This window comes from Dendropsophus ebraccatus, chromosome 9 (genome assembly GCF_027789765.1).
Source record: "Dendropsophus ebraccatus isolate aDenEbr1 chromosome 9, aDenEbr1.pat, whole genome shotgun sequence".
Classification (NCBI taxonomy): Eukaryota; Metazoa; Chordata; class Amphibia; order Anura; family Hylidae; genus Dendropsophus; species Dendropsophus ebraccatus.
The window spans coordinates 54,419,830-54,432,417 of record NC_091462.1 but is presented as its reverse complement, the minus strand read 5'-3'; the positions used below and the strand labels follow the sequence as shown (position 1 = coordinate 54,432,417).

At 44.0% G+C, this 12,588-nt stretch overlaps 1 protein-coding gene across 1 annotated transcript; it reads right to left on the bottom strand.

Moving 5' to 3' along the window:
* Window positions 1-1,676: 1,676 nt before the first annotated feature.
* C9H2orf69 (chromosome 9 C2orf69 homolog) lies at window positions 1,677-11,547 on the bottom strand. The gene is made up of 2 exons (XM_069983356.1): window positions 11,235-11,547; window positions 1,677-6,607 (listed from the first exon to the last, which is right to left on the bottom strand). The coding sequence occupies exons 1-2, from the start codon at window positions 11,469-11,471 to the stop codon at window positions 5,795-5,797; spliced, it is 1,050 nt and encodes a 349-aa protein (XP_069839457.1). The 5' UTR covers window positions 11,472-11,547; the 3' UTR covers window positions 1,677-5,794.
* Between the last annotated feature and the right edge of the window lie 1,041 nt (window positions 11,548-12,588).

Genomic DNA, 12,588 nt, shown 5'->3' with positions numbered 1-12,588 from the left:
CTCCATTCCCAGGCTTATAGCGCTTTTATCCTTTGGTCTATGGGGCTGTGTGAGGTGTCAGTTTTTGCGCCATGATGTGTTCTTTCTATCAGTACCTTGATTGCGCATATACGACTTTTTGATCGTTTTTTATTACATTTTTTCTGGATTTGATGCAACAAAAAATGCGCAATTTTGCACTTTGGAATTTTTTTGCGCTGACGCCGTTTACCGTGCGAGGTCAGGAATGTGACTAATTAATAGTTCGGGCGATTACGCGCGCGGCGATACTAAATATGTTTATTTATTTATTAATTTATATTTATAAAATGGGAAAAGGGGGGTGATTTGGACTTTTATTAGGGGAGGGGATCCGTCCCACTAGACACCAGGGACGTGCGGCGCAGTGCCTCTAAGTGCAGCTGTCAGGTTTGACAGCTGCACTTAGAGGCTTAATTAGCTGGCGCGGCAACGGGACCCGCGCCGGCTAATAGAGGCACTGCCCGGCTGCACGTGTCAGCCGTGATCAGCGCCGTTCAGAGCGCGGTCCCGGCGGGACTCCGCTCTGAACACCCCGAGCGGCACCATGACGTATCAGATACGTCATGGGTCGCTAAGGGGTTAAAAGGTAATATACCACTTTATTTTATTGAATCTTCTGGATGGATTTTTGTATTTTCAGTACATGATTATAGGGGCAGCCATGTTGTCTGAGCAGCCTTTAGTGATTTTCACAGTGTTTTATGGCATGTTCTGTGACAGGGTAGGGGAGTACCACCTACGCACCTAGCAATTCTTTGTGTGGCCTTTGACAGACAATTATTATAGAGCCATAAATAAAAACATAGTTCCAGATTTATTAAAAAGAAAAGTTTTTTTTTTTTTTCTTTTTAGGGTATTCTAAATTTTCCACACAGATTAGAGCTGAGCATACCACGAGCATGCTTAAGTTCATCCGAACCCGATCGTTTGGCATTTGGTAAGCTGTGGCTGCTGAAGTTGGATAAAGCCCTAAGGCTATGTGGAAAACATGGATATAGTTATTGGCTGTATCCATGTTTTCCAGACAACCTTAAAGCTTTATCCAACTTCAGCAGCAACCGCTAATCAAATGCTGAACGAGGTTAGCTCATCTCTAAGAGTCCGTTTACACACACAGATTATCTGACAGATTTTTGCAACCAAAGCCAGGAATAGACTAAAAATAGGGAACAGGTCATAAAGGAAAGACTGAGATTTCTTTTTTTTTCAAATCCATTTCTAATTTTGGCTGCAAAAATTTGGCAGATATCTGTGAGATAATCTGTGTGTGTAAATGGACCCTTTCACAGATTTATCAGGAGTTTGATTGAGACCGACAAAGCAGCTTAGGAGCCCAAAAAGGGGGGCTGTCGTATTTTTTTTCAGACGTCTCCACCTATTTAAAAAGGGGTTTCCTGCAGTTTTTGTGTACCTACTTTGAAATTGCTCACTAACTTTTAAATGTCCCTTTTAACATTAGTCATATGATTGGTGCAATCGGGAGCACAAAGACGCACGAAAAAACTGCCATATACACTATGGGCAATCAGACACTAAATCTGGCAGGATGAGAAACTAAAACCTGTTGGGGATTTTAAGACCTGGCAATCTTAGTAAATCTGGGCCATACTTATTTTTTTTCTTTAAAGACAAAAAACAAACAACAAAACTGTAAGAACTGTAAATGCATACGAGTTCTGCAGGTTCTCTTTAATTATCTAGCAATTCAATGAATAGAAACAAGACAATTTTCTTTTAAAATACTGACAAAGACTCATTTAGAGACACAATCATTGAATTCCGCATACAATAAAGGCAGCCGCTCATACACATTTGTTTCACAGATTACAAACAGAACGGAATGCATAATTCACAAGAAGGAAAAGCCAAGAACTGAGGTTTAGTCTATACAGTAGAGCACATTCATTGCATTTATCTCCATAGCACAATAATCTTGTTTGCAGCAAATAAATGAATGTAGATGGATTGCAAGCAAATCAATAAGGAATCTCCAGGCCTCAAGAAGGCTATACAGTCCTAACAGAGCATTAGAAGACATGATGATGTGGCTTGTAATTTGTACTAAGCTATTGCGGCCTTAACTGAAAAGTGCAGGCTTTTTCTTTTGCTTCTGTAGGCATTACACAGGCTTACAAAACCATGCCTGCTTTCTTCCAGAAACAGCACCATTCCGGTTTTTAGTTTGGGTGGGGTTTTGCAGCTCAGATACATTGCAGAGAAAGGAGCTCACACACAACCTGAGGACTGCGGTGGTGCTATTTTTGCAATAATGAAACCCCTATAACTTGTCTATAAATCAATAATATAAATCTACTATCAATAATAAATGAGCTACATAATTGATTTTACTGATCAAGCTGACAAGGCTGTGGGAGGATATAATATGGGTGCAAAAATGTGCCTGTATTACGCTCATGTATATCCAGCCTGATGTGGACAGCTTGTTGTTGCCCTGCTCATCTGTTATTACCATCATCAGGAGGCCAGTGTCTATGTGGGTTCTGTTTATGTGGGTTCTATGGTAGGCATATCCTGCTGTTTAATATATATGCTTCTAGAAATACTGTTTGTTTGTTTTTCTTTTACAAACACAACACCATAGACCCAAATAACGCACTGAAACATCAGAAAAATAACAAAGAAAAACAATTTGTAGCATATGTACACTATAAATGTTTATGTAGAAAACAAAAAAGCAATGAAAAACTGCAGTGCTATTTCTAAAAATAAAAACCCAACAAACATATAAAACTGTGTGTTAACCACCTCTTCCCCGAAGTGATCCTGTCCATTTTTTCTGTTCTTTTCTTGTATGAACAGTAATTGCCACTTTTGCATAGAAGACTTCTTTCACACTAAGAGAGATCTGGTAAACAGGTCCTTTCCAATCCCCTTAAGGGAACAGTCAGATTAAAAATATAACTAAGATGATCAATAAATTGTCATCTACCAGTCTAAAACGCTCAAACTCATTCTCGATGGAGTCCAGCGGGTGCTGTTATTGCACACTCATGTTCAGTGTGACATTCTCGTCAACACTACAGTTACAGTAAATGGTCATTTTGCATTCAACAGACTTACAAATATATGTATAAATCAACGGTATAAGCAAATATAAGAAAATGGTGTTATATATATTATCAGACACAAAAATGTCAATAAACTTACTTATTCACAGCTTAGACTGTTTGCTAATGCTCTATAATGTCATCCATGCTTCTGCTGCTTATGGTGTGTATGAACACAGAAGTGCAGGATCTTCTACACTGTCTGTGTACACCCAATAGCTCAGGAACAGCTGAAAACTAGAGAAAAGGCCTTTAAAATCTGGTGAAAAATGTCACACATTTTATATGATGGCCAGAAAGAGTGCTACTCCTCATAGGTACACAGAACATCTTATACTAAAACAACAGGCTCTTGACACTTTAAGCAGTGTGGCTCAAACCACTTCTATGAGATTTCAACCTAAGTCCATCAGCCAAAATTTGAACGTGGTGCCAATCTTTTCATTATAACTTTTCTTGGTGTCAATTTCACTACTAGTAAAGGATTACAAATACTGATGTAAAATACTGACCCATACATAAGTGGCCTTAGGGTACACTTATATATTTTGTAGAGCAACAGATTTTAACAGCCAATTCACAAGAGTCTTCTAACCTGCTGTCAGTTTCCCTTTAACCCTACTATAAAAGAGGACCAAATCCTAGTCAGGACGGTGAATAGATAATATTGTGTGAACACTGCTATGGTATAGATCTGTGCTGAATTGCCCTATGTAGACACAGATGTGGCTTTACATCCACCATGTGGCAACCACTGCCCCAGGTACAGATTGTGTCAGTTTATTCCTTCCTCAGTATCATAAAGCATAGCCTTGATACTGTAATATGCATATACACCAATCAGCCAGAACACTTACACCACTGACAAGTCAAGTGAATTTGACAAGGGCCAAATTGTGAGAACTAGACCAATAGACTTCTCAGCATACATTATACCAACCGGACAGATCAGCCCTCCTTCCACGCACTGAATGCTGTTACATTCTTGTAATATCCAATACTTATTTATATATACACTGAACTTGATCCTAAAACACATCAACTGCTAAAATTGCTCACCTACAGGCCAGAGGTCCAATATTAGAGGAAGGCAGTCAGCAGAATGTAGGAGACTGGGTGCAGTAGACTGTCTTCTAACTATAGATCAGCAAACCCAGTATTAGGGCCCTTGCACACTAGGGAAATCAGACGGATAACTTGCCACAGATCCTGTGGACTTGACTCTCCGTCGGTCCTATAGGCTCCATTCTATGCTTAAGTGGATTCAGCTGTCCGCCCAAAGAACTGATATGCCACTTCTTTGGGCTGTCAACGGAAGCCATCTGACCATAGAATAGAGCCTATGGGACAGGCAGAAAAACGTGTGGGGGGTGAGCGATGGAATCCATGGCAAGTTATGGGATTGATTTTCTTTGTGTGCAAGGGCCCTTAGCCTAGATTCTTTCCATATATAATGAGCGCTCATAAAAGGAATGATTCTGATAACAAAAAATATAGGAATTTTAGAAGGTGTGACTCTCCAGTGCTTGAAAGGAATTTGCTACATTGTACATGTAACCTGATATATATCAGCATCTTTCATAACAGGAAGAGCTGAGCAGATTGATAAGTGTTGGAAGTCATTCAGTATAACTTGTCACCTATTGCTTGTAATCACTGAGATTTCCATGCTTAGAAGTCCCGTGGGTGACATTGTCCACTGACGCCTAAGAATAGAATGAGCAGGAGTTTCAACCAATAAGTTATAAATTATACTGAATCTTTTCCCACAATGATTCATATCAATCTGCTCCTCCTGTTCTATAACATGATTCCCATAGATTAGCATTTTAATGGTGACAGGCTTCCTTTGGCTATGTTCACACAACATTTTCTCCTGTCCATTTAAATTGATGTCAGTCATAGTAAAAATGGTGAAAGGACAGGGAAAAGAAAAAAATGTGTGTAAACAACTACAAAATAACGTCCGCTGTTTGCAAAAGACGGCGGGAAATAATTGATATGGTCATTATTTTGACGTCCGCACAGATAACATCCGTCATTTCGTCATGCATTGCATTGAAGTCAATTAGTTCACTGCAATAATGGACGTCTTTTTAAATAGAAAAGGCTTTTTCTCTTTTTTTGACATTGTGTGAACATAGCCTTACAATGGAAATTTACAGCAATGAAAGATATCTCTGTTGGATTAGCTGTTTCTCTAGATCTGAACCATAAATCAACAATCTCAAAGGTAAGGACAATAAATGCAATAACACTTGGGAAATTTCCCGTTTTAATCAACTGAGAGCCATTTTCATGTTTACAAATGCTTGGAACCCTAAAGTGCATTTATTACCATTACCTCAGGCCAGCGGCCATTTATAGCACAGACATGACAACGTTAGGGTTAACCGGTATGTTTCACCATGTAATCAGGCCTGTATTCACATCACAGTAATAAGTTATGTGTGCAGCTTCCCAGGTGCCTTTAGGATCAGTATTTATAAGCCTTGGCAGTGGCTCCACATGTTTAGTCCACTGGTGACGTGAGCACAAAACCACCAATGGTGCATGCAGCACATAGACGTCGCTCATTTAGTGCATAGAGAGAAGACTGCTTCTTTTCATACGTAGATCATAAAAACACAGTGAATCGATGTAGTACTTGTGATCACATTGCTAGAGGCACTCCAAGCATTGGCATCCACTCTCTTTAGATACTTTCAAAACAATTCATGGACTCGGAAATGGTTATCCAATGAAGGTGCTTCATAAGCAAAATGTAACTGGTTATCAACCATAACATTATAGCCTTTGAGAAGTTCAATGAACTTTCCGTGTTCTTCCCCAATCCAGGAGCGCATGCAGTCACTGACTTGATATGGAGTAACACGAGTGTGAACTGCAATCCCTGTTTGAGCAAATACCTTTAATATGTCCGGGCAGGTGATCCATGTGTTACTGCCTCCAGAATGGCCTCCATCCAGCCAATACATAGATTCTGTGTTTGAGAGAAAAGAACTAATCTCTTTATCTTTTTTGGCTTCTTGGACTTCATGAAGTAGTTGATTTAATACGACGCAGCCTTTGCTGAAGCCAATGACAGTGAAGGACAGAGAACCCTTTACAGATGGTGCACCAAAGTACACGGTGGGATCCTTGGAGAAACAAGAGCCATCCTCCCCTTCAGCATGGCAACCGTTGGTAGAATACGTGGAATGACTGTAGTCTCTGTTAATAATATACTTATTACTTTCCGAGAGAAGTACATTCTGAGCCATAGTGAAAGCATTCCCCAGCAATGAATAAAGTTGCCTGAAAGCTCCCAGTTCCAGGCTGTGCTTGGGTGCCCCAAACATATTACTGGACACAAAGTTATCATAGCAGCTGAATTTGTGCAGATGCATGCGTGACGGCTTTACTATCCAGATATAGCTGGAGGGAAACCGTTCAGAGAGAATGGAAGAAATGTCTTCCAGGCTCCAGCACTTCCACCGGAAATTCTCAGAGTGGTCTGCCATGGTATCTCGGTAATTCTGAAAGTATAAAGAAGCGAATCCAGGTAAGTATCAGGAAAGAAAAGATGCATCATAGGATTGGCAGCCGTCCTCCCATACATGTTCATACAGAAAAAGCTGTAAATCACTGTGCCCACAATTACAGGACCTGTCCCTGTAAAACACTGCATCAAACTGTGGGAAATAATCTACTGCCAAGCTCTGCACCCTCCACCTATACCATGTGCCTGTCAGGGCAGCCCAGGACACCTGACACCTCCACCCACTAAAACTCATTCCCTGTCAACCAATTCACCACGTGTAGAACAGTGAAGCAACGTGTGACTTAGGCTTTATACACACGTTCTTGTAGCGGAATCCTGTACCCCCCGGCATCATCTACAATGAACCGTCTGCTTCTTTACAGTGCCGCAAATATTCAGTTTCCCTGCTCCCAGTAGCATATTGACTGATGACGCCTTGCAAAGGGGGATGGCACATCCGTAAAACACGGAACGTGAGTACCTTAGGGTATGTCCACATCATGTATTTTTTTTTGACTGGTAGAATCCACAGCAGAGAGTTGAGGAATACCCCCAGATTGCACCCCCTATGGTGCAGATCTCATACACATCACATACAGTCACTGCCCCCTATAGGACAGATCTCATACACATCACATACAGTCACTGCCCCCTATAGGACAGATCTCATACACATCACATACAGCCACTGCCCCCTATAGGACAGATCTCATGCACATCACATACAGCCACTGCCCCCTATAGGACAGATCTCATACACATCACATACAGTCACTGCCCCCTATAGGACAGATCTCATACACATCACATACAGTCACTGCCCCCTATAGGACAGATCTCATACACATCACATACAGCCACTGCCCCCTATAGGACAGATCTCATGCACATCACATACAGCCACTGCCCCCTATAGGACAGATCTCATACACATCACATACAGTCACTGCCCCCTATAGGACAGATCTCATACACATCACATACAGTCACTGCCCCCTATAGATCTCATACACATCACATACAGTCACTGCCCCCTATAGGACAGATCTCATGCACATCACATACAGCCACTGCCCCCTATAGGACAGATCTCATACACATCACATACAGTCACTGCCCCCTATAGGACAGATCTCATACACATCACATACAGTCACTGCCCCTTATAGGACAGATGTCATACACATCACATACAGTCACCGCCCCTATAGATCTCATACACATCACATACAGTTACTGCCCCCCTATAGGACAGATCTCATGCACATCACATACAGCCACTGCCCCCTATAGGACAGATCTCATACACATCACATACAGCCACTGCCCCCTATAGGACAGATCTCATACACATCACATACAGTCACCTCCCCTATAGGACAGATCTCATACACATCACATACAGCCACCACCCCTATAGGACAGATCTCATACAGCCACCGCCCCCTATAGATCTCATACACATCACATACTGCCACCGCCCCCTATAGATCTCAAACACATCACATACAGTCACTGCCCCTTATAGGACAGATCTCATACACATCACATACAGTCACCGCCCCCTATAGATCTCATACACATCACATACTGCCACCGCCCCCTATAGATCTCATACACATCACATACAGTCACTGCCCCTTATAGGACAGATCTCATACACATCACATACAGTCACCGCCCCTATAGATCTCATACACATCACATACAGTCACCGCCCCCTATAGGACAGATCTCATACACATCACATACAGTCACCGCCCCTATAGATCTCATACACATTACATACAGTCACTGCCCCCTATAGATCTTATACACATCACATACAGTCACCGCCCCTATAGATCTCATACAGTCACCGCCCCTATAGGACAGATCTCATACACATCACATACAGTTACTGCCCCCCTATAGGACAGATCTCATACACATCACATCCAGCCACTGCCCCCTATAGGACAGATCTCATACACATCACATACAGTCACCGCCCCTATAGATCTCATACACATCACATACAGTCACTGCCCCCTATAGGACAGATCTCATACACATCACATACAGTCACTGCCCCCTATAGGACAGATCTCATACACATCACATACAGCCACTGCCCCCTATAGGACAGATTTCATACACATCACATACAGTCACTGCCCCCTATAGATCTCATACACATCACATACAGTCACCGCCCCCTATAGGACAGATCTCATACACATCACATACAGTCACCGCCCCTATAGATCTCATACACATTACATACAGTCACTGCCCCCTATAGATCTTATACACATCACATACAGTCACCGCCCCTATAGATCTCATACAGTCACCGCCCCTATAGGACAGATCTCATACACATCACATACAGTTACTGCCCCCCTATAGGACAGATCTCATACACATCACATCCAGCCACTGCCCCCTATAGGACAGATCTCATACACATCACATACAGTCACTGCCCCCTATAGGACAGATCTCATACACATCACATACAGTCACCGCCCCTATAGATCTCATACACATCACATACAGTCACTGCCCCCTATAGGACAGATCTCATACACATCACATACAGTCACTGCCCCCTATAGGACAGATCTCATACACATCACATACAGCCACTGCCCCCTATAGGACAGATTTCATACACATCACATACAGTCACTGCCCCCTATAGATCTCATACACATCACATACAGTCACCGCCCCCTATAGGACAGATCTCATACACATCACATACAGTCACCGCCCCTATAGATCTCATACACATTACATACAGTCACTGCCCCCTATAGATCTTATACACATCACATACAGTCACCGCCCCTATAGATCTCATACAGTCACCGCCCCTATAGGACAGATCTCATACACATCACATACAGTTACTGCCCCCCTATAGGACAGATCTCATACACATCACATCCAGCCACTGCCCCCTATAGGACAGATCTCATACACATCACATACAGTCACTGCCCCCTATAGGACAGATCTCATACACATCACATACAGTCACCGCCCCTATAGATCTCATACACATCACATACAGCCACTGCCCCCTATAGGACAGATCTCATACACATCACATACAGTCACCGCCCCTATAGATCTCATACACATCACATACAGTCACTGCCCCCTATAGGACAGATCTCATACACATCACATACAGTCACTGCCCCCTATAGGACAGATCTCATACACATCACATACAGCCACTGCCCCCTATAGGACAGATTTCATACACATCACATACAGTCACTGCCCCCTATAGATCTCATACACATCACATACAGTCACTGCCCCCTATAGGACAGATCTCATACACATCACATACAGTCACCGCCCCTATAGATATCATACACATCACATACAGTCACTGCCCCCTATAGGACAGATCTCATACACATCACATACAGTCACTGCCCCCTATAGGACAGATCTCATCCACATCACATACAGCCACTGCCCCCTATAGGACAGATCTCATACACATCACATACAGCCACTGCCCCCTATAGGACAGATCTCATACACATCACATACAGTCACTGCCCCCTATAGGACAGATCTCATACACATCACATACAGTCACCGCCCCTATAGATCTCATACACATCACATACAGTCACTGCCCCCTATAGGACAGATCTCATACACATCACATACAGTCACTGCCCCCTATAGATCTCATACACATCACATACAGTCACTGCCCCCTATAGGACAGATCTCATACACATCACATACAGTCACCGCCCCTATAGATCTCATACACATCACATACAGTCACTGCCCCCTATAGGACAGATCTCATACACATCACATACAGTCACCGCCCCTATAGATCTCATACACATCACATACAGTCACTGCCCCCTATAGGACAGATCTCATACACATCACATACAGTCACTGCCCCTATAGGACAGATCTCATACACATCACATACAGTCACCACCCCTATAGATCTCATACACATCACATACAGTCACCTCCCCTATAGGACAGATCTCATACACATCACATACAGTCACTGCCCCCTATAGGACAGATCTCATACACATCACATACAGCCACTACCCCTTATAGATCTCATACACATCACATACAGTCACTGCCCCCTATAGGACAGATCTCATACACATCACATACAGTCACCGCCCCTATAGGACAGATCTCATACACATCACATACAGTCACTGCCCCCTATAGGACAGATCTCATACACATCACATACAGTCACTGCCCCCTATAGGACAGATCTCATACACATCACATACAGTCACCGCCCCTATAGGACAGATCTCATACACATCACATACAGTCACTGCCCCCTATAGGACAGATCTCATACACATCACATACAGCCACTGCCCCCTATAGGACAGATCTCATACACATCACATACAGTCACCTCCCCTATAGGACAGATCTCATACACATCACATACAGTCACTGCCCCCTATAGGACAGATCTCATACACATCACATACAATCACTGCCCCTTATAGATCTCATACACATATAGTGACGGGCACGGGCCCCGCAGGCAGCACACCCGGCTCTGTACTCTGCATCACTGACACCGTGTCCGCCATTGGACTCACCTGCACGTCTCCCGGGAAATAGACGACATGATGCGGCCTGTGAGCTTTGCTCCGGGGCAGGCTGACCAGCATGTCGTTACACTTCTCAGGCTCAGTCCCCGGCACACTCGGGAGTCTAAACAAGGAGTGCTGATCCCCACGCATGGCGCTCACCCCCGCACACATGCTGATCACTCCAGCCACCGCGTGAAGCAGCAGATGGCGAGCGGAACGCAAGGCTGTACGTAAAGTGCGCATGAGGCTGCGGTTACTATGGTTACTAAGAAAATTATCAACCCAAGTCGTGAGCTAAAGGACCTTTGGGTATGTCACAATCATGTGACCAGTCACGTGAGTGGAGGGATTGTTGTAGCGATGAAGGACCTTTTACAGGAGATGATCATATGACTAATCACGTGAAGGGTAGCCTGCAGCATTCCACCACACGCGAGTTGCATGACATAAATGGGTGATCCTTTCACCTATGTCAGGGATGGGGAACTTTAGGCCCCCGGCTGCAAAAGCTGGAGGGAAAAAGGTTCCCCATCACAGACTCATGCATTGTTATTGGCAAAGGGGTGGGCTGTAGGGGTATTGTGGGGTCTTTCATTAGGAAAAGGGAAACCTGAAGTAGGGTCACACCATATATATATTTATTCAGTGGTACCTTGGTTTAGCAGTAGCTTGGATTAAGAGCATTTGGAAGAAGAGCTCACCATTTTTCAAAACTGTAACTTGGTTTAGGAGCATTGCTTTGGTTTAAGAGCTCCCTAGACTGGGGAGGGGGGAGGGGCAAGGTCTGAACAGGATCGTCTACAGCACTGTACTCTGACCTAGAAAGTCTCCCTCAACTTCCAAATCATTCAGTTACATCAGGGGACAGGACTGTGGAGTTAAAGGGGTAGTGCGTCGGTAAAGAATTATTCACAGAATAACACACATTACAAAGTTATACAACTTTGTAATGTATGTTATGTCTGTGAATGGCCCCTTTCCCCGTATCCCACCACCCCCACCCGTGTACCCGGAAGTGTGGTGCGCTGTACATACCTGTCACGTGCCGACTCGTCTCCGATCTTCAGTCTGCGATGTCGTCTTCGGACGGCCGGGCCGAATCCCTCCGAGCGTCCTGAGTGCCGGCCGCCCTCTTCAGCGTCATCGGCTGCTCAGCCGCGATTGGCTGAGCACAGTTTGGCTCAGCCAATCGCGGCTGAGCAGCTGATGACGCGGCAGAGGGCGGCCGGCACTCAGGACGCTCGGAGGGATTCGGCCCGGCCGTCCGAAGACGACATCGCAGACTGAAGATTGGAGACGAGTCGGCACGTGACAGGTATGTATAGCGCACCACACTTCCGGGTACACGGGTGGGGGTGGT

Excerpts from the sequence above, each read along its gene's own strand:
- C9H2orf69 (XM_069983356.1), bottom strand. The coding sequence starts at position 11,471 with ATGCGCACTTTACGTACAGCCTTGCGTTCCGCTCGCCATCTGCTGCTT. Across the intron at positions 6,608-11,234 it reads ATTTCCCGGGAGACGTGCAG|AATTACCGAGATACCATGGC; the intron begins GTGAGTCCAATG and ends TTATACTTTCAG.